General features: G+C 41.5%; 1 protein-coding gene across 2 annotated transcripts in view; it reads right to left on the bottom strand.

Moving 5' to 3' along the window:
• fcho1 (FCH and mu domain containing endocytic adaptor 1) overlaps positions 1-22,756 on the bottom strand; it is a 49,253-nt gene extending 26,497 nt beyond the window's left edge. Inside the window, exons 1-3 of one of the 2 annotated variants that reach the window (XM_089000254.1) lie at positions 22,554-22,756; positions 10,736-10,789; positions 4,382-4,473 (exon numbers count right to left, since the gene is read on the bottom strand). In XM_089000254.1, the coding sequence (XP_088856380.1) occupies positions 4,382-4,473; positions 10,736-10,765 (122 nt within the window). In that variant the 5' untranslated portion in view covers positions 10,766-10,789; positions 22,554-22,756. The remainder of the gene's footprint in view (positions 1-4,381; positions 4,474-10,735; positions 10,790-22,553) is intronic. The other variant, XM_089000255.1, reaches the window with a different exon arrangement.
• Positions 22,757-23,952: the final 1,196 nt, after the last annotated feature.

The following is a 23,952-nucleotide window of genomic DNA, read 5'->3' as shown; positions in this document are numbered from 1 at the left end:
AAAGGATGCTTTGATCCTCTGACTCTTTCATTTAGAACTGCTTCATGCAACAAAGAGGGTGCAGAAAGTGCTTAAGATTGAATGACTGACTGTGTCTTTGCTCTGTCATATTATTTGTTATTTATGTATTTATTTTTGTTCTTTTGACTTGAAGATGGCGCCACAAAAGTGGCTGCCTTTCCAACAGCTCCTGTACTTTGTTTTTCTACTTCTTTCTTTCATTTCCTCTTCCTTTCATAATTTTGCTGCTGTGAAATGTACATTTATCCACTGTGGAAATGGCTGGGTTTTCCTTGCAGCCTCAACAGCGCTGCCCTGTACGGGACAAGCAACTTCCTGCAGTTGCCCTTCAGTGGGCTTACTGAAGAATTCAAGGTGGCACACACAAGAGAAGCCCTACAGTATAGAGAATCCCGGGATGGCAAGGTGTCATCAGCAGGCATTGAAGTAAGGACAGGAAGTGGAAGGCAGAGAAGGTGGCTGAGTCACGCCTAAGGCAAAAGGCACTGGTTGGGACAGTGGCAACAGGGAGCGCAGGCTTGGACTACATCCCAAGGACCCAAATCAGCCAGGTTCGGGGCAAGGAAAGACAACATCTACTCCAGGAGGAGGTCCGTGCAGGCCTGGAGGAAGAGCGAGTGGGCAGGGCATTGGGACTCCGGCAACAGGGAGCATGGAGAAGATGGGAGGGCACTTTGGTCGAACATCACGTCACCTGGTCGAACATCACGCAGGCAGACCTCCACTGCGTCCGGTTCCTCGTAGCGGCAGTCTACGATTCCCTCCCTAGCCCAGCAATCCTCCATTTGTGGGGGAAGAGCAAGACATCCCCCTGCTCCCTTTGCTCCAGAAGAGGCTCCCTGGAACATCTCCTCAGCAGCTGCCCAAAGTTCCTGGCTGATGGTCGCTATCGCTGGCGCCACGATCAGGTACTCAAAGCAATTGCCGAGAGCATAGCCTCTGCCATCAGCTCAAGCAAACACCATCATGCACCAAAGAAGGCCATCTCCTTCGTCAAAGCTGGAGAGAGACCCAGTGTACGTCCAAAGATAACAACAGAACTCCTCCACATACGCCCCTGATTGGAAGCCCCACGTTGACGTGGGAAATCAACTGAGGGTTCTCCAGCACATAGCAACAACATCGCTGCAGTCAGACATAATCATCCTCTCAGAGGCTTCAAAACACCTGATCATGCTGGAACTCACCGTGCCCTGAGAAGAGCGGATTGAGGAAGCCATCCATCCATCCATTTTCCGTACCGCTTATTCCTCATTAGGGTCGCGGGGGGTGCTGGAGCCTATCTCAGCTGTCTTCGGGCACGAGGCGGGGGACACCCTGAATTGGTTGCCAGCCAATCGCAAACTCCACACAGGGAGGCCGGACCGGGCCGCGAACCGGCGACCTCTGCACTGTGAAGCCGTTGTGCTAACCACTCAACTACCGGGCCGCCCTTGAGGAAGCCAATGAAAGAAAAAAGGCCAAGTATCAGGAGCTAGTGGAGAAGTGCAGAGGAAGGGGATGAAGGACTTTCTATGAGCCCATAGAAGTTGGCTGTCGTGGCTTCGCGAGATGCTCCCTCTGTAAAGTCTTTGGCCGCCTGGGAATCACAGGGCTGGCCAAGGAGAGGGCCATTCAGGCTGCTAGTGAAGCAGCAGAGAAACCCACAAGGTGGTTGTGGATGAAGAGGGCAGATCCGTGGGTTGCTGCTGGGACACAAGCCGGGACTTGAGTGGCCTGCATGAGGGTGTCTGATGTTGCAAGACCCGAAACACCCAATGAATCCAGGATACATAACTGATGATGTGTCCCAGTGCATCCAGGAGATGTAGCTTTCAAGCAAATAAAAGTGAATGCAATCCAATCGAATCTAACTACAGTGCCTTTCAAAAGTATTCGGCCCCCTTGAATCCTGCAACCTTTCGGCACATTTCAGGCTTCAAACATAAACATATAAAATGTATTTTTTGGTCAAGAATCAATAAGTGGCACACAATCGTGAAATGGAACAGTATTTATTGGATAATTTAAACTTTTTTAACAAATAAACTGAAAAGTGGGGCATGCAATATTATTTGGCCCCCTTTCGTTAATACTTTGCAGCGCCACCTTTTGCTTCAATTACAGCTACAAGTCGCTTGGGGTATGTTTCTATCAGTTTTGCACATCGAGAGACTGACATTCTTGCCCATTCTTCCTTGCAAAACAGCTCGAGCACAGTGAGGTTGGATGGAGAGTGTTTGTGAACAGCAGTCTTCAGCTCTTTCTACAGATTCTCAATTGGATTCAGGTCTGGACTTTGACTTGGCCATTCTAAAACCTGAATACATTTATTTTTTAACCATTCCACTGTAGATTTAGCTTTATGTTTTGGAACATTGTACCGTTAGAAGATAAATCTCCCTCCCAGTCTCAAGTCTTGTGCAGATACCAACAGTTTTTCTTCAAGAATGTTCCTGTATTTGGCTCCATCCATCTTCCCGTCAATTTTAACCATCTTCCCTGTCCCTGCTGAAGAAAAGCAGGCCTAAACCATGATGCTGCCACCACCATGTTTGACAGTGGGGATGGTGTGTTCAGGGTGATGAGCTGGGTTGCTTTTACGCCAAACATATCGTTTTGCATTGTGGCTAAAAAGTTCAATTTAGGTTTCAATGGCCTCCCTGATTCAGCGCTGATGCAAACATCAACCTTTAGCCACATTTCAGGCTTCAAACATAAAGATATAAAATGTATATTTTGGTGAAGAATCAACAAGTGGGACACAATCGTGAAGTGGAACAGTATATATTGGATAATTTAAACTTGTACAAACATCAGCGCTGGATCAGGGAAGCCATTGAAATCCGGAAGCGAGAACCAAGGGCCATCAACAGGGATGAGGGAGCTTAAATGCCTAGAGCAGCATCCTGGAGGGACAAGCGGACAGCGGGGGGCATGACTTGCCTGTCAGATCTGACACGTAGGTCACTCCCTCATAGTAACACCAGCTGAAAAAGGTGCGTCACAACAACATTCGTGACACTCTGACGAAGGTGAAAGTATATGCACCTAAAATACACTGTCTGTAAGAAAAGTATCTGTTATATATCAAGTATACAGGATGAACTTAATACAACTGTTAAACGAGACTTTTTATGGATATCTTTGAGAAATGGCTTTCTTCTTGCCACTCTTCCATAAAGGGCAGATTTGTGCAGTGTATGACTGATTGTTGTCCTATGGACAGACTCTCCCACCTCAGCTGTAGATCACAGCAGTTCATCCAGAGTGATCATGGGCCTCTTGGCTGCATCTCTGAACAGCTCTCTTCTTGTTTGAGAAGAAAGTTTGGATGGATGGCCGGGTCTTGGTAGATTTGCTGTGCTCTGATGCTCCTTCCATTTTAATATGATGGCTTGCACAGTGCTCCTTGAGAAGTTTAAAGCTTGTGAAATATTTTTGTATCCAAAACTTCTCCACAACAGTATATCGGACCTGCTGTTCCTTGGTTTTCATGATGCTCTCTGCACTTCAAACAGAACCCTGAGACTATCACAGAGCAGATGCATTTAAACGGAGACTTGTTTACACACAGGGGGATTCTATTTATCATCATCAGTCAGTGAGGACAACATTGGATCATTCAGAGATCCTCACTGAACCTCTGGAGTGAGTTTGCTGCACTGAATGTGAAGGGGCCGACTAACATTGCACGCCCCACTTTTCAGTTTTTTATTTGTTAAAAAAGTTTAAATTATCCAATAAATGTTGTACTTCACGATTGTGTCCCACTTGTTGTTGATTCTTGACAAAAAAATCTTTGAAGCCTGAAATGTGGCAAAAAGTTGCAAGATTCTAGGGGGCGGAATACTTTTGCAAGGCACTGTATGCCGTAAATATTAATGGTCAATGGTACTGTAGAAAGGCTGTGCGTTAAACTTTAAGAACAAATCTGCAGACCTTCAGGAGCAATGAAGTGACAATATTCATTCAAACATCCAAAGGGGAAAAGTCATCCTTTCTGAGGACTGAGTTTAATACAATCACACACATGGTGCTGTTCTTGACATATGCTCAAATTGTGTATGTGTGTGTGCGCATCGAGTTATAAGCTATCACCACTACTGACAGACGGCAGCAACAACACAACATTGGTGCTGTAGGTCTTTTCTGAAAAATCTTCACAATGAGTGTGTTCATCCAACCATCTCAACAAAGCAGCTTCATGAAGCCATCAATCATGAACAACTTCTAAAGATAAAGCATGAAATCCAAGTGGGTCTGCTTAAGGCAGCTGTACAATTTCACATGGGCAGAATCTCCTCAACCACTTGAAGTAGATGCATGCAGAGATCACTCGCGTATCCTCCCTCATAGATTTTCACAAATCTAACTTTACCTCTCACGTACAAACTCGGCGAGTTCCTTTGTTGCCAGCTGACCATGTTTCATGTTGTGGTAAAGCACATCAAAGCCTGCATTCTTCTCCCCCTGTCAAGGCACAAATACACAAATTGTTAAAATTCCGATAGCTAACAACATATCAGTATGGCGCTATGACAGCCATGGGCAAACTACGGCCCGCGGGCCACATACGGCCCGTTAGGCTTTTCAATCCGGCCCGCCGAACTTGCCCAAATTATAGTACAAACAGTGTCTAAAACTCATGACAAAAAGCTAGCGAACAACAGGGCAGATAACTGAAAAGTTGCCTGCCGCATTTTTCCCAACTTGAAGCAAAATGAGACCAATCCCATTAAGAAACATTGTCACAAAGTATAAAGTTTTTTTTTTAATCAAGAATGCACCAACTACAAATGCTACCTTGCTTAATTTACGGCAAATGCGCATGGCTGTAAATTTTGCTACAGTAGTCGATTGTCATTGTGGTGCACAATGCAACGTTTGCATTGATTCCTACGAGCCACTAAGCCCCTTTCATAAGTCTCACGTACACTTTACAGTCACGGTTTAATGAAAATTTACGTTTTGTAGCGTCACATATGTTGTTAGCTTCTTTTGAATCTTTCTTCTAGTTTGAGGTTCTGTGTATCTATTTTGGAAAATGACATGCAATTGCACGACTGTGTAACGCTTGCGAAAGTCCGGAAGAAAGAAGCAGGCTTCTGATTGGCTGCCGAGCCGAGTATGCAAATTTCAACTGCAGGTAGTCTATGTTTGTGTGCTCGGCGACGGTACACGTGTATTGTTAGCGCGTGAAGGCGAGAGCGTCAGTGAGGAGTTTGTTGAGCGCGCGGTCAGGACAAACCATCTATGATTTGGCGGAATTTAACACAAGTAGGTATTATTGAGCTTGAATATTTCGTTGTGTAAAGTGGAAAGTGATTCCATTTTTCAATAAATGTTGATTTCTTTGCCCCTTCGATGGAAACTTAAAAACAGACGCAATCTTGATAAATCACAGTGCATATGTTATTTTAATCTATTTCCATTTCCTCCTCCAAGTATCTGCAAAATAGTCTATAAATGCCATATCTTGCATATTCCTTGAGACAAATTTATTAACTGATCAGGGATATTTTTCACATTTGAAAGACAGTTAATAAATTGGGTTGTAGTGTTTTTACTGTGCTATGAGGTTTGTACATACTACATTTAAAGGACAACCGGCACCATTTTTTGTTTTTGTTTCCCACTGACATCAGAAAAACGTTTTATAGCATCTAAAATACCCAAATCAGGCAGGCTGATATTTTTAGTTAAATGAAAAACACCAATAAAAATGACTTCAAAATGAATCCGGAAATGGTCAGTTTCAGAAGGTCCCACCCCTCTGTTCGTGACGTCACGCCAAGACGTCGTGCCTTGCTCGAGAATCAAAACAATGGCTTCAGATTCGGAGAAGATGTTTTCTTGTTCTTGTTCTTCTGAAGAGGAAAGCATAAATGTTTGCAATTGATTCTAGGAGTCCTCCCATATCAATTCAAGCCGTCAATGACAGCAATGTAGCACCCAGAAAAAGCAGAAGATTGCGCCCAAGCTCCGTTGGAAATGGGCTGATTTGTCAGCTGGGAATTTGTGTCAGTGAATATCAAATAGTTGTCTTGGTGCAACACACAACGATTCACCATGGCGTTATTTATGTGTTTTCCTTCTAATTTCGCCATCAACACGGATCAACACGGATTAACACGAAGTTTTCAGACCAAACAAAGTACCCAAAATGCATTGTATGTCGCTTTCTCGGTCAGGGGCGGTCCAAACGTGACGTCACATGGGGATCGTCATCAACTCGAAAACAAGACTTCATATATTCAGCGCAAGTCTTAAAACGTAAACTATAGCTATATGCTGTGGAATCTTTGTAAAATACGCTCAGTCGAAGTCATTTGAAGTGATTTTATAAATTATGGACATAACTTGTTCGGAGTATTTCCGGCCCAAACACTCCCTCCAAATGCTCCTGGCCCGGCCCCTCTGTCAAATTTTAGAACCCAATGCGGCCCGCGAGTCAAAAAGTTTGCCCACCCCTGCGCTATGAAGAAATCAAGTGGCTCTACAGTGCTATCTTGAATTGTCTGTTTCTGAATAGTTTGCGAATGAATAAAGACAGTTTTTTTAAGTAGGAGGATTTCGACAATAATATAGTATTAATTTGCGAATCAGAATCAGAATGCCTTTAATAGTCCCACAATGGGGAAATTTGCAATTTACAGTAGCAAAATTAAAAGGGGTGGGGAGGAAGGTGGGGGTTAAAAGATAAACAAAGTACTCTACGCACAAAAGAAAATGTCAGAAAACTGAAATGTACAACTGCATAAAAAAGCAACCATCAGAAGTATTTACTTTCATTGTTTTGACGACTGCTTCAAAAAAAAATACACATACAGACGCACACACACACAAACACACGCACACACACACACACACAATTATTTAAAGAACTATCTTACTGATACTTGTCAAAATTTGAAAGTGAACACATCAACACCCACAACATTTAACTGATAGTTGCGGCACAACGGAGTGGCCTACACAATTTTACTACAAATCCCAGTTTTGTGTCATAAATAAGACAGGTTTTTAAAAAGCTGATTTGAACTGTTGGAGAAGAACAGAACAATTCCCAGTTAACAGGGGAATGTCTGGAATGGGAAGGAAGGCTTGAAACCAGACGCACACACACAAACCTAGGCGCACGCGCACACACACACACACACACACACACACACACAGAAGTAGTATTCAAGAAGGAATATGGAGGGGGGGCATGTAGGATTGCACATAGAGTAATTTAAAAAAACTGTTTGCACTTTGTATTTCGTAATTTGTACTTTGTATTTAAGCCTGACAGAATTATGACTGAGAGGGTCCATATAAAAGATATATGTGGCAACTATAGCTTAATTTATTTCGAATAGTATTGGTCATCTTATTTGTCCAAACTTAATCTATCAATATTCCAGACTCATGTAGGGGATCCAAGGTCAGAAACGGAAACACAAGTCGGCAAACTATAACGCAGTATAGCCTCAAAACACTCCCAAATAGTGTTGGTTGTTTTCTTTTTGGGTTGCTTTTCCTTCATAAAAGTGGAATTGTTTGTTTGAACTCGTCAAAGGCTGAAGATAATGATGAAGATATTAAGAATTCACGCAGTTGGCGGGCTTCTGCTGTTGGAACCGGACCCGCACAACAGCAACTGCAGGTGAGCTGCCACTTAGCCCCCCCCCCCCACACACACACACTCCATAGCAACTGCTCAGTCCTCTTTGACAGCCTTGTCCCGAGGCCCTAGTGCAGGGGTGGGCAAACTTTTTGACTGGCGGGCCATAATGGGTTCTAAAATTTGACAGAGGGGCCGGCCAGGCCAGGAGCATTTGGAGGCAGTGTTTGGGCCGGATATCCTAAAGCATTAAATGTAGTGTGTGCAAACCACAGCACAGTGAGCACACTACAACCCAATTTATTAAATGTCTTTCAAACGTGAAAAATAGCCCTTAGCAGTTCATACATTTGCCTCAAGGAATATGCAAGATATGGCATTTACATACTATTACGCGGATACCTGGAATATGCGGCCAGCAACTTTTCAGAGTTGTCTGCCCTGGTGTCCGCTAGCTTTTTGTCATGAGTCAGTTTTTACTATAATTTGGACAAGTTCGGCGGGCCGGATTAAAAAGTCTGACGGGCCGTACGTGGCCCGCGGGCCGTAGTTTGCCCATGACTGCCCTAGTGCCTGTCGGCAGAACATACAGTGTTCAAGATTGTTAACAGTAAGCACATTTGAAAAAGAAGAAATATGCACTTCCACACATAAGCACTTCCACATTAAGCAACGCAGCACATTTGAAAAGGCAAATAGATTCAAATATTAACTCAAGGTGTGGTTGCGTTGCTCTTTATGACTGAAGACTCGTAACAATTTGTGTGTGATTATATCACTCTTCTGTCACAAGTTGATTTTGACTCCCTTCATACGTACGCCATTTAAACTGTGCAACTTTGATTTATCTATCAACTAGGGTTTTTTATGTGCAATGATTAATTTGTAATGGTGATTTAATGCAATTTGGATGTTTTTATAGGAATTTGAAGTGTACATCAGATGGTAGGAAGCGATTAATCCACTGTTGCTTGAGCACAGCTTCCTTTTTAAGATTTTGTTGACAACAATGAACACAGATGGTCAATCCAAGGGGGTTGATTGAAAGTGTCATGATGTTATTTGTGAGGCAGACAAAAGAGCCTGCAGTTGTGCCTCATAATATTCTACCCATTTGAACCTATAGGAATGTAAAATCAACATCGCAGGTGCAAGGAAAATAAAAATAAAAACCTTGACAATAGCAGTTAGTTCTAGTTCAGCGGTGCCCAAGTCGCTCCTGCAAGAGTCCCCATCCAACCTGTTTTAGGTGTGTCTTTAGTAGAAACAAATGCACTAGATCAAACTGTGTGGGGATGTAAAGAATATTAAATCATAAAAATGCAATAGTTGAGTTTAATGATACTCACTTGTGAATTATACAACCCTCCTTCCTAGCCCATTGTCAACGTATTAAATTAACCATTCTTGGTACACACGAGGGAGCTCATTACCATCACAATAAAGAGACTGAGGGGAGAGAAGGAAGAGCAGGGAGGGGAGTGAATGTGTAAAAAAAGGTAATCAGGCAGCCCCTGCCCCTTGCTCCCCAGGACATTCAACAGGCCAACAAGATTGTGCAGAACGATTCTGTAGAATCCTAATTCGAGCTTCAACACTTAGGACAGAGGTATAGGACCCTTGTCCGCAAATTAAACTCATAAAAAAACCCATTCATACCACAGGCTATTTATTAGCTTAATTAAGAAAAATTAGAGGAAGACAGAGAGACCAGCAGGAGGACGTGAGGGCGGTGTAGAGTGTGCATATGACTGTAATGTACTGTTCATTGTGTGTAGAGTATTGTCCTCTACTGTCCAATACATGATAAGTATGTATGTTTGTATTGTTCAATGCATGTAGCGTTACGGGGACCTGTCCTCCAAGACAAGTTTCTCCAACGGGAGACTAAATAATAAAGTTGAGTCTAAAATCTCAAAAGGGCAAGTGCTTCTGGCGAATGAGAATTTGCTCAGACTTCAGACTGCTAAGTAGTGCTGAAAATTGATCAAAGCAAATGAAAGATAATGTTAAAACCTAGGAAAGGCTCCAGGATTCCCGCAACGCCAATGACAATCAGCCATTCAATTCAAAGAATCGTTCCTTAACACTAAGTGGTGGGCGTGACATTTGATGAGTTTAAATAACTGATTGTAAATATTTGGATTGGATTGGATTGGATTTGCCTTTAGTAGTCTCGCAGTGGAGAAATTTACATTTCACAGCAGCAAAGTTATGAAAGAAATGAAAGTAGAAAAGCAAAACACAGGAGCTGCTGGAAATCAATCAATATATCAATTTTGCAGCTAACCAACATGCGACTTCCTGGCAGTATTGTCATTTACGTGTATTGTTCTTTTAATTGTAAAGTGTCCTTGGGTGTTCCGAAAGGCGCTTGTCAATTAAATGTATTAATAATAATAATAATAATAATAATAATAATAATAATAATAATAATAATAATAATAATAATAATAATAATAATAATACTGATACTAATATTAATAATAATATTAATAATAATACTATTAATACGAATACTAATACTATTAATAATAATATAAATAATAATATTAATAATAATAATAATAATATCAATACCGATGCCAATGCCAATATAAATGCAAATACAAATACAAATACCAATACAAATACCAATACCAATACTAATTGCTGTGGCAGGTATATATCGGCATCATTGCTTCCAGAGTGCAAGTGCAATTTTACATTATCCAGGAATTATTTATACTCCCTCTAAAAGGAAACAAGTCTATCGATGGATACGAATGAGGAAAAAGTGATGACAACCTAAATCAGTGAATTAGTGCGGATAAGATGGGAAAAGGAGGTGGAATTGACACATTTTCATTCTGCGAATCAAAAGGCGGGATCCAGTCACATGATTCTATGACAGCAACCAACTGACCTTGTTACGCAAATATGGAAGAGTCTCCCACCTCAGCAGGTAAATTTATCGCAAGGCACAAGTCATTTTGATATTGTCGAAGTGGCAAACGAGGAACGCTCTTGGCCTTGTCAAGTGTAGAAGAAAAACAGGTGGCTCGCTGGCCTACAAAAGACTGGAGGAAATGCTATGTATACAATACATAGCATTCAAAATATTGAAATAATTATTGAGACACTTACCCAAAAATTGTTCTGAAAGGAAGCCATCATCACTCAACAGATAGTCACCATGCTCTGTAATAGCAGTGGAGAGGAAATAATGTGTTAGAACTTTAAATGATGTTTACAAGCATATTGTTGGAAGACAAAGTGGTTCAATTACGTCTTATTTGCCATCTGACAATCAAATGCAGTGTGTGAGCTCCTGTCTATTCACAGCTAGTTATTCGCAATGTACATATTATTTTTCTTCCCAACCTATTCCTCTGTCTTTTGCTGAACAAGTCACCAATGTACTTTCTGTGCTCTTTATCCATACATACATTTTCCGTACCACTTATTCCTCATTGGAGTCGCCGGGGTTGCTGGAGCCTATCCCAGCCGTCTTCGGGCACTAGGTGGGGGACACCCTGTATTAGTTGGCAGCCAATCGCAGGGCACACAAAGACATACAACAGTCACTCTCACACTCACACCTAGGGATAATTTGGAGTGCTCAATTTGCCTGCCATGCATGTTTTTGAAATGTGGGAGGAAACCAGAGGACTCTGAGGAACATGCGCTTTATATAACTTCAAAACACCAAAAGACTGTGCCAGAGCCCTGGCTGATTAGAAAAAAAGTAGTTGGAATCAAGGACGAAGTTTCAAGTGATTCAGCCTGCCCGAGAGACAAACTTCTTTGTAGGGCATATTGCAGAGGAACTACATTGAGCATTCTCCGTTGCAAGTGGATCGACACGTCAGAGGAGTTTGAAATGAGATTTAACTGTTCCATATATTATTTTGTTCTTTTTTTAACAGGAAAAAACAGGGTTTATTTCCAATTCCTTCAACAATACACGAGATAAACTCAGCGTAGGAAAGATGCTCCTTGGGAATAACAAAGACTTCAGAAGAACATCTCAGAGGATGGGCAGGCAAATGAGGAGTGATGGTGAAGTGCAAGAGCCACCAAAGGCATAACTGATTGGCGCGTGGGCTGACACCACTCATCTGGTCTAGTTATCAAATCAATTGAACTGAAAAACAAAACACTTGCCGTCCCCCTGCTTGTATTGACTATATCCATGAACATTTCTGATACTTGTCATGAATGCATACTCTTTATGCTTACAGATGACAACGCTATTGAGTAAAGTACACAATAAAACACAGCACTGATGAATGCTCCTGTCTCAGATATTCATGTTTCATGAGTCTGTACCTCATCTTACGAACGCTTTAGCTCACGAACTTTTCGACTCATGAACATTAAACAAACTCATTTTCGGTGGACAAACCAAAGCACACAGTGCCACTGTGGATGGCGGACTAGTTTTCGTCACCCCTTTTGTTTGAGTGCGGACGTGGTTTGTTATTGAGGATACTTTTGTTATTATGGGACTGAAAGACCCCACCAGAGGCTAGTGTTAAGCCGAAGAGGAGACAAAAGAAAATTACGGTCAAGCAGACGAAGGAGATCATTGAAAAACACAAACAAAGTGTGCGTTTGTGTGACTTAGCGTCCCGGTACCAGTACGCTAAGTCGACCATTGCTACGTGTGGCTAAGGGTGTTTCTGTGTTGTCGAAGCAACGGTCTCAGGCAATAGAAGAGGTTGAAAAACTTCTGTTGATTTGGATTAATGAAAAGCAGCTAGCAGGGGATCGTGTGAGTGAGGGTATTATCGTCGAGAAAGCACGGCAACTACACTCGGATATCATCAAGAGGCAACTACATAAACGACCATCACAAAGGTAAATAAAACGACTTTATTATATAGTGCAGTTTATTTCTTGAATTATAATACAATAACATATATTATACATGAAATAAGGTATATTTTGTGTAGTTTTAAGGCTTATTTAGGAGAATATGTTTCATCGTGACCTGGGAACGGATTATTTTTGGATTATTTTAATTTATAATGGTATTTTATGGGAAAAAAAATAACGAACTTTTCGCCTTACACACACTTTCTGGGAACCAATTAAGTTCGTGAGCTGAGGTATCACTGTATTTACAATATATTAACAGATAACCCCCACCCCACTATTCAAGGGGAATGGAATCTGGCTGCAAATAAATAAATAAATAAATACAACTGTGTATGATTGATGGCAATTGGAATGCATGAGGGGGTACATTACTCATGATTAACATTTTTTAATATTAATCGGTCGGTTAAGCAATGATCATTCTTTTGTTCTGTTGAAAATATGCATTCCCCCGCAAAAAAAAAATCCACCTTGGTCAGGTACGACACACTTAACCTAATTAACTCAGTAACAAACACAACAACAAAACAACAGAATCATCACAAAGAAGCCTCATGTTTGAAGTTCTGCTAAAATAAGTGCTCTCAAATACCGGTTGTTCATACAGTGTGTTGCCTCTGTCTCGTGAATACTATTCCTTTTGATCCTTGTAATCAAGTTCATCCCCACTGACATGTTAAGTAGTTTGCATTCCGTCATTCCTCCGTCATTATGTCAGTACACAATTTTTGGTTCTGGAAAAAGCTTCACAATTGAGGCACAATACCACACTGCCGATGGGTCATGGAATCAGGGTCCCACTGAATGCAGGAATACAACTGAAGCCCAGGAATTGGAATACCAAGAGAAACTGTAACATAACTTAGGTCTCGTGTGCATACCTGAGAAGAATCCAATGGCTATTTTTTATTCAAATTTCATTGTTGATGATGCGAGAGGTGGCAGATGATCAGCGCAGGACACCGCAAAGATTGGGAAAATTTAATGCCAATTGCAGCTAAAAGCGTGGTTGCCAAGATCAAGCTTTGAGAGATCAAGATCAAGATTGTGGCTCCAGGAGGAGTACCATAAGAATCATAAAAGGAAGAACCCATAGTAGAAAAAGGGGGAAAAATATGCCAATTTTTATTGGGGGGAAATGTATCACCAAAAAAGAGGCAGAAAATGATCGAAGGACTGCTAAAATGTGTCCTTTTTTTTTCGGTCAGGGGCGTTCCTTCAGTGACGTCACGTACGGACTCGTCACAAACTCAAAAACAAGACTTCCGAAATATTCAGCGCAAGCCTTAAAACATAAAATATAGCTATATGCGGTGGAATCTTTGTAAAATACGCTCAGTAGAAGTCATTTGAAGCCATTTTACAAATTATGGACACAACTTGTCCGTTGTCCTTTAAGGCACAGTTATGAATGCAAGATCATGATAGCAAAAAACGCACTGAATCAGTCAGAAAGACAAAGCAATTTGTTTATCAGCTGTGCCATTCCGAACTATCTGTTCGCAGAGCGCAGCCAAATTTGCAGATTGTCTAACTCTACACAGATTGCCACCATCCCCAAAAACAAAAGGTCTGGAGGACAGATGGGAACGAATGAATAAAATTCACACACCCTGATAAACACAAGCAGCCCAACATATTATTACTATGACACAAAAACAGAACCTTATCATCCCAATGTGAACATGGTTTACTCCACCACCGCAGAACCTTGGATACTCGCAGATAGATGACTTGAACAAAGAGGTGAAGGACAACAAACACACAACCGGGACACTAACATGGTCTCTTCTCAGAGTGGGTTAACATTGCTATGTGGGATTGAAGAGGTGCTACGCCCCAGGTCCTAAAGTACAAAATGTGCTACAGGGCAGACTCATTTGCTAAGAAAGCAAGAGCAAAACTGGGTTTAGTACAGTGGCAGTGCTGAGCACATAGTGAATATGTGAATATATAGTGAACATAATAAACAATTTTAATAAAGACAGGTACAGGTATAAAGCAGACAAACTATATGTTTTAATAATATCCATCAATGCAAGATTTTTTTCAAGCTGATGGGGAGATGAAGATGAAACAATTGTGACTTTAAAGATAATTTAAACTCATTTATCCACGTTTATCTGAAACGTGAGTTCATTCTTGGTGATTTGCATTTGAAGAGCCATCAGCTTCCCATCTCCCGGTTTTCTGGCTCATTTCTGTGAGCGTTTTGCGTTGCCTTTCCATGTGTTGTCCAAGATGATGAAACGCTAGTCATTTAAGTAAAGTGAAAACCTCCATGGTGCATTGACTCATCTGTCCCTTAATTTGGCAAAGCAGGCAGAGAAGACCATCTTGTGTCAGGACCTATGTCAGTTGAGCTGCAAACAAGCATATGAGTGCAACGGATGCCATCTTGTGCTATATACCTTCATAAAACCACATAGCTCTGAGGCTTCAGAGTGCACAGGCCACTGAGTTGGCACCCTGCGCTCAACGGTCGGCGCATAACGCTTCATCATGGTGACGTTCAACCCCCATGTGCGTATGGGATGGATGGAGGAGAAATGGAATACAGTAAAGTCTCGTTATATCGATATTCAAGGGAGTCCAAAAAAATATCGATATAACCGGGACTATCGATATATCCGATCCTGCGCCGAACTGCATTAAACAAAAGCCGAAGAAACGGAGCTGGCCATTAGCTCCCTTTTTTTGGGTCAGAGATGTTCCCCCAATGTTGCCTCAAAATGGCACATATAATTCTTTAATTATTGTAAACATGTATGCTTTAATCTTCAGAACTACAGTGTATTTGAAACATATTCATAACTGGATGTGTAACAAGAAAGCATATTATCCGAATCTGAAGCCATTGTTTGGATTCACAAGCAATGCAAGTTGTCTTGTCTTGGCGTGAAGTCATTTTTATTTGCATTTGAATAAAAAGTGACATCGGCTGTCCTTTAATACACAGTATAGAATGTTAATAATTTTCAAAATCATCGCGCTTCAGCAGACAAAACAAGAAACATTGTTGCAAAAAACGATTGCATTCATATACAGTACAGTGGGCATGTACATAACACAACAGGGAAACTGCAGGGAAACGCTTACATCTTACTGTATTATGTATACAATTTAAAAAAGTCATCAATCTTCTTCTGCTTCCCATTTTTACCTTTTAACACAAACACTTCAATCTCGTCTGCTACACACGAGCTCGCGTCTGAAAATGAAAATGGCTCTGCTACACGGGTGCTGGGCACGTAACCAAGTCACCTGACCAAGTCGACCAATGGCGCGACTGATGTCGTGACACGTAACCAAGAGACGTGACCAAGTTGACCAATGGCGCGACCAATGGCGTGTCACGTGACAAAGTCACACGGCCAAGTCGACCAATAGCGCGACCGATGGCGGCTCATGTGACCAAGTCGACCAATGGCGCGACCGATGGCGGCTCACGTAATAAGACACGTGACCAAGTTGACGGATATATCGATATAAACAACAAAAATGGCCGGCGGGGGATGAAAAGGAGCACCGTAATAACCGGACTATCATAATAACCGGGTATCGTACTAAACGGTACTAATTATACATAAAAAGACTAGAAACGTGCAAGGGAAATGAAAATAGTATCGTAATAAGCGGTACTATCGATATAACCGATATCGATATAACGAGACTTTACTGTACTTGTAACTGTGTCCACAAATATTGGGACCGGGTTGTTCATTAGTTTGATGCAAAATTACCAGAATCTGCAGTGGCCCTGTTTGCCTGTATTAGGCCTGAGTATTCCATGGTAACGAACGTTTCCGGTAGCATGTCCTCCACGGAATGATTTTTTTGGGTACAAAAAAATTGTTTCCAATGACAAACACCACAGTTGACTGTACGTGACCGAATCTCTCCTTTGTGATCTGACATGTTTCGGCGACTACTTCCGCCTTCGTCAGAGTGTCACGGATGTTGCTGTGACGCGCCATTTTCAGCTGGTGTTGCTATGAGGGCGTGACCTACCTGTCAGAACTGACAGGCAAGCCACGCCCCCCGCTGTCCGCTCGTCCCTCCAGGATGCTGCTCCAGGTAGTAGAGAGCATGTAAGCTCCCTCATCCCTGTTGATGGTCCTTGGTCCTCGCTTTCGGATTTCAATGGCCTCCCTGATCCAGCGCTGATGTTTTTTGTCTTCGGTGCGGATGACTCTGGCCTTCTCCCAGTCCATGATGTGGTTCTCTCTTTTGCAGTGGTCCGTGATGGCTGATTTATGGTGCTCCTGTTGTGCTTGTTCTTTTATTGCTCTTGTTACACAACAGCTCTTGTTGCACAACAGGAGCACCATAAATCAGCCATCACGGACCACTGCAAAAGAGAGAACCACATCATGGACTGGGAGAAGGCCAGAGTCATCCGCACCGAAGACAAAAAACATCAGCGCTGGATCAGGGAGGCCATTGAAATCCGAAAGCGAGGACCAAGGACCATCAACAGGGATGAGGGAGCTTACATGCTCTCTACTACCTGGAGCAGCATCCTGGAGGGACGAGCGGACAGCGGGGGGCGTGGCTTGCCTGTCAGTTCTGACAGGTAGGTCACGCCCTCATAGCAACACCAGCTGAAAATGGCGCGTCACAGCAACATCCGTGACACTCTGACGAAGGCGGAAGTAGTCGCCGAAACATGTCAGGTATTTGAACACCGACAATACACTGTCTGTAAGTAAGGAATCTGCTTAACACTGTTTCACCATGTCAGTGTGTGTGTTTGCGGTGTTGTGAGTGAGTGTTTTTCCTTCATATCTACTATGTGCAGCCTGTACTATGGGAGACAAATTTATTGTGAGAGGCGAAAAAAGATGATTCCGATCCTGATTCAAAACATATTAAAATTCAGACATTGCTTATAATTTGTGACACCATGAAAACGGCGGTGGGTGTACCTTGAAAACATGAACGTTTGAATCCTTCGGCATAAATTCACTCTATCGGCAATTCATTGATACTCTCATCACGTACACAACAAATTCTGCACTCGCAAATTGTCATTGCAAAACCACAACCAAACAACAAAGCGGACGACAAAGGCACATCAAACATAATTACCAAAGTAGGAACATCACCTGGATTTAATGACAAGGCAAAGTACAGAAAAGCAATGAAAGTGATAAAATACTTTGCTTTAACTGGCAGAGGAATAGGGGGAAAGCTGAGTGCTCAACATTGGCCAGGCGATATCCCCATTGTCAGGACCTGAATGTAGTTTTGTTAATTCAGCACTCCGGAAGTCTGTGACCATGTGCCAGGCAGCCATCGCTGCATTGAGCAGCTGCATGAGCATACATTTGTCCGCCACAGAAAGCACTTCACAATCTAACAAGGAGGTCCACACAAACCCCCAGAGAATTGAGATCAAGATTTCACTTGAAGTCATTTACAATGTTCAATGATTCACGTTACATCACATTTTTTTGCGTAAAAAAAGCCTGTGGTATTTTAGCACAAAACTATTTCACATCAGCACCAGTTAACTCATTCACTGCCATTCCCGAATTTATGCAGGAATTGAAAAGCATGACGTGGAGCGCCATTCCCAAATGTGTTTGGGTTTTGTTTTTTCTGGGGGGGGGGGGTTGCGTTTCAAACTTCGGTCAGACCTCTAGCAATATTTTTCCCTCCCACGAGGGGGTCAGCCGCCCCCACTTTAAATGCAGAGAACTCTACAACCAAGTAAGTTCGAAATAAACTTGTTTTTCTGATGAAAGAAGAAAGTCCAAGGTTTCTTACGTTGCATTCAATGTTTATGTAGTCCTAAAACTCAATATTCTATGGGTCCTACAATTACAGTGAAAATGACACAAATCCTTGCAATGGAGTGGACACATTTTTTGCACATTGTCTGGCAGTGAATGAGTTAACATACAGATGTGGAAACAACAGGGTATTATAAAAAGCAACTTCAGAAGTAGACTTTCATTAAACTGATCCTGAAAGCAGTCACATAAGATTTCCCAAAATAAAATATCAATATGGTGAATGCCATTGGAAGTGGTTCTTCAACCTTAATGCTAAAAAGAAAAACAAGCCTAGTTATCAAAAATTAAAAAAAAAACCTTGAAATTTCAGTATTTCATAGAGAAGCCTTTCTCCAATTGGCTGTCCAATTTCAGTTAAAAATATCAGCCAATAATCTTTTTGGCAGGTAATCCTAAATCTACATGTCAAATTTACCTTGATATTGTAAAAGTGACAATACCATTAAAACAGGAGTGGCCAAACATGGACTCCTACCAAGTTGACTGCGAGGGGTGTGTTGTTCAATGTTCCCTCAAAACTGCACACGTGAGGAATTGTGCACTGCTCTCAATCTGTCAGCACATCCCAAGCACACACACACTATATTTCTACACCAATTCCTTCATGTCCAGGCCATTTTAATCTGCAAAAAGGATGCTGAGCCATAGCCAACTCCCTTAGTTTCACAGATGGTGTTACAACATGCAGGACAACGGCCCCCCCCAATAAACTGAGTTTGACACTCAAGGTATATAATCTAAGTATACTTGTGGATACCGTATATAATAATAATACATTTCATTTATAAGTGCCTTTCAAAACTCTCAAGGTCACTTTACAGTCACAGGATTAGTTTTTCTGTGGGTGAACAGCGGCAGCCACACGCGCCAGCATTCACTCAACCCGGAATAACTCAAATAGATAGAAAGCTAGCTAGCTAATAGATAGCCAGCCAGCCATATAGCAAATAGATAGCCAGCAAGGTAGCCAGCTAGATGGCCATCTACATAGCAGTCCAGATAGCCAGATAGCCATCCAGATAGATCAATAGCTGGACAGCTAGATAAATAAAAAAGTGACTTAAAAGTGAGAATTCTCACTTTAAAGTCTGAATTCTGAGATAAAAGTGAGAATCCTGCCATCTTTATTTTATTTTTTTCATTGGCCCTAATCCTCTTCCAAGCTAAATACAGAGGGTTGTGTCAGGAAGGGACGTAAAAGCTTGGCCAAAACAAACATGTGAATCAAACCTCTAAAAATGGTGGACAATGATTCGCTATGGCGACCCCAGAAGGGAAAAGCCGAAAGGAAAAGAAGAAGGCCTAATCCTCTTCCATAAATTTTGACCCCATCTAATCCATGGCAGCATTTTAATCACGCTCTGCGTCAAGACATTTATTATCCACACGATGTGGTGTCTGTCCTCCATTTTAGCTCGGGTCCTCTACCAGAGGACAGGAAGCTTGAGGGTTCTGCACAGTATCCATGCTGTTCCAAGCACTGCACTTTTCTAGATCGAGATATCCGAGGTTGTTCACGGGATCTGTTGCAACCACCCGTCTAGTTTGGGGGTCACTGCCCCGAGTGCTCCGACCACCACAGGCACGACTGTCACCTTCACATTCCAGGCTCTCTCCAGTACCTCTCTGAGCCAGTGGTATTTCTCTACTTTATTGTGTTCCTTCTTTCTGATGTTTCCATCACTCTGGACCGCTACATCCAGTACAACGGCTTTCCTCTGTTTCCTCCAGTTTTTTAAAGATAATATTAGTTGATCACTGTACACAGTGTGGCAGCCAATGAACTACTAACCCATAAAGTGAGCCAGAACCGAGTGCCTCAGGAACCTTCCATCTGTGGATGAGAGGCACCTTGGCTGTACACATTCACAGCTTCAAGCGCAGGTCATGGTGTTTCATGAGAGTATGAGACAGTATTTTTTAGCAATACAATGCACTAATCATGATTTTCTGTCATCGGTAACGTCTGACCTTATTGTGTTTAAGAATATTGATGACGGTCGGCAGGATTTCCTGTATTGGCTGTATTTAAAACTCCTAATCACAAAGCCTAATGAAAATAGCACAAAAAACAATAACCTCCCATCAATTAGAGCTATAGACTGTTCCTCTGCCAATGGACATCAAGAGAAAAAGGTTCATGCACAACACAACATACCTAACAACAATAACAGAAAACAATGTAATCACATTAATTAGAGTGATACAGTGTGCCCCGACACAAATTATATGGAACAGCCATGTGCTAAAATGTCAACTTGTAAAAGAAAACAAACAGGCTTTTTTTCAGCTCTAAAAAATGATAACGTCCCCATGGACATCAAGAGAAAGGGGGGAAGAGTTGTAATGGATATGAAGTCAGATTCAGCCAGTGTCCAATCTATGTAATACATGTACATACATTGCGTTTTACAATAATAAAGAGTGACATGATTTCATATGTACCTGAGCCTGAAAAGCAAAGCTGCCGCAGTCAGTGCCTTGCAAACTGTCACACACACTTTCCTTTAATTTCAGATTCATTTTCCATTGAAAATTAAGCTAATATATGACTAACACATGATGGCCATTCAATGGGGAGCTAATAATGCGGGAGAGAAATAAGATCAAATAAATCTTTAAATTCAATAAGTAAGGTCAAACTATATGTTATTATGCATGGATGTAATATCCTTGCTTGTTGCCTGTTTAGAACAATACACGAGGTGTCAATGAACTCATCCATTCAAACCTAAATGCAAAACGGGCATTCACCTTATTAACCTGCAAGTGTTACCGTTGCTCTGTGCACATAATTGGCTGCAATGTCTGCAGGAAATTTTTATTTGGCATATCCCGAGTTTGTCCTAGCATCGTACATGTAGTTCTCTTCAGTCATCATTTCTCCTCATTTTTAGTGCTTGCCGCCATCCCTTAGAAGCAATAGTTAGGCGTTTCAACCGTAGCTAGACAGCAGGTGATATAACAAATGATCCACTCAGATTAAGATCGTAAAAGGATCGAAGAATCTCATTGTCAATATGATTCACAGAACCTTTCTGAAAATATATCATCCATTCAGGAAAATTAACAGATTTTTCAAAGATTCTCGATAGTCGCGTCACACATATTTGCAGTATATAGATGATGGTGAAAGCTCTGTATAACCAACCATTTTTCTTCATTTGTTCACTTTGTCTATAGATAGAACAACATTGAAGAATATGAGGTTGCAGAAGAAGATTGAGGTCAACAAATTACGGTAATTTTTTGTTGCCTCACTTGTGTTAAACACACAATAGAAAAAAAGATCATGGCTCATTTTACGTTTTTGGGAGAATATATTTTAAAAAATATGTTGAAAATATATCCAAAAAATATGTCGTTCCCATTTTTGGTAGACTGCAACACGGCCTCTTAGAATTGAAATTGTAAAAATAGCAGATATAAATACAGCCATCCATACATACATACATACATACATACATACATACATACATAAATACATTCACCCTTACATACACAGAGCGTTTTGAAACAATGTAATTGCGTATAGGAATACCGAGAATGGAAATGTTCAACAAACTTATTGGAACATCTATCAAACAATGAAGTGTGACTGGAGATGAAAAAAACGTTTTGTGTTCACGCAGCCAGCCTAGAAAACAAATGCTGAGTGTTGATTATTTGACTAGTATTTGCAAGGAGCAAAGTGATTATCAAGGTCGTAATAACTTAAAACTATATGTCCAATGGCATGGATGACACCTGTGGCGATGCACTAACAATTGACAAAATATTACAGAAGAGAAAGAGAGAACGTGTGTGAGTACATGAAGCCACACTGTCAGTTTTTAACTGAGGAAATTTAGGAATTCGTATCATGGGATTTTAAAAATTACTGAAACGAACTGTCCAGAAAATCAGCACACAACAAAATCCACACTCAATGATGACTTAAGGTAAAATGTTATCTTTCATTTTAATCAATAGTTGTATTTATTGATCAATTTAGTGCAATTTAGTGCAATTTAGTACACTGAAAAAAATACGTTTCTACGACGGTAAATACAACAAAGATTGTAACCGTGTTTTTATATTAGCAAATATTTTGGAACTAATACTGTATTCAGTTTTTGTCAGGTGAACTGAACCTTTGCAGCGTTAGCTTGAGTCAAACAACTGCGCCAACTAGAGTGCTGTCACTGACATGAACAACCGGTGCGACGGCTTCACAAATAAGCATGCATTTATAACGGCGGTTGAAGAAACGTAAATTGAAAGAAAATGTGATTTATGACCTGGCCAGACTTCTGCGGAGACGTTTATACAGCGTTGCCCTCCTTCCGCGTTTCAGTCGCGTCCATCAGACAGCCTCGTATATGGCTCCAGCCGTCGGCTTGCTATAGTAGAAATGAAATGAGCAACTCCAACGCTCCCCTCAGTACACTCCTGTTTCTACCCTGCGCAGAGACAATTGGCTACCAAGCTCGTCTTTCAGAGAGAACCGTGAGGTAGGCATAGCAACTGTGAAAAGGCGTGTTTAAGAGTAAATACTAGTATTCTATTTGTTGATTAATTCCATAAGAAGCCACGCCTTGGCTCCCGGGCACAGTTCGACAGCGTTTGTCATTTAAAGGACAACCGACGTCTCCGGTCAAGTTGTGTCCATAATTTATAAAATAGCTTCAAATGACTTCTACTGAGCGTATTTTACAAAGATTCCACCGCATACAGCTATATTTCACGTTTTAAGACTTGCGCTGAATATTCAGGAAGTCTTGTTTTTGAGTTGGTGACGAGTCCGCACGTGACGTCACTAAAGGAGCAGTCCTTCCATCGGCTTGCTATAGTAGAAATGAAATGAGCAACTCGAACGCTCCCCTCAGTACACTCCTGTTTCTGTCCTTCAATCACGTCAATGAATTTCGCTGTATTTGTTTGGTCTGGGGACCTTGTGTTGCACCCAAAAGCCACCTGAAGGCCAGAAGAGGGCGCCCAAGCGCCATATAAGGAATTTATCAGCCTGTGGAAACGGAGGTGGCCACAGGAGGTCGCCATTTTGTGCCTCTTTTTTTGGGTGAGACATTTTCCCCCAATGTTGCCTCAAAATGGCACAAATAAATTATTTAATCGATTGCAAACATGTATGCTTTCCTCTTCAGAACTATGTGAATCATATTCATCACTAGATGTGGAACAAGAAAGCATATTCTCTGAATCTGAAGCCATTGTTTTGAATCACTAGCAATGCAAGACGTCTTGGCGTGACATCACGAACTGGGGGCGGGACTTTCTGAAAATGCCCAATTCGCAGCTCAAATTTTTGCAGATTTTGGACACTTTAAGTCATTTTTATTGGTGTTTTGCATTTGACTAAAAATATCATACTGCATGTTTTGGGTATTTTAGATGCTATAAAACGTTTTTCTGATGTCAGTTAAAAAACAAAAAAGGGACGTCGGTTGTCCTTTAATGGTCTCTTCTCTTGGTTTAACAAAGAATACAGTATGTATAGCCAATTTATAACATGGGCCAAAGTCAGTGAATATCACTATTCAATTTGATGCCACTCCCACAGAATATACTTTGCAGTGAATTTTATTTGCGATAACCACCATTCACTGCAACAGTACTTTTTAAACGGAACCGCCACATGGATCATGACACCAACTACATAAACATCACTAAACTAGGCAT

Source organism: Hippocampus bargibanti, linkage group LG07, assembly GCF_051943395.1.
Source record: "Hippocampus bargibanti isolate YZ-2025 linkage group LG07, ASM5194339v1, whole genome shotgun sequence".
Lineage (NCBI taxonomy): Eukaryota > Metazoa > Chordata > Actinopteri > Syngnathiformes > Syngnathidae > Hippocampus > Hippocampus bargibanti.
Note: the sequence above shows the minus strand (reverse complement) of the source record. Positions and strands in the feature narration are given on the sequence as shown.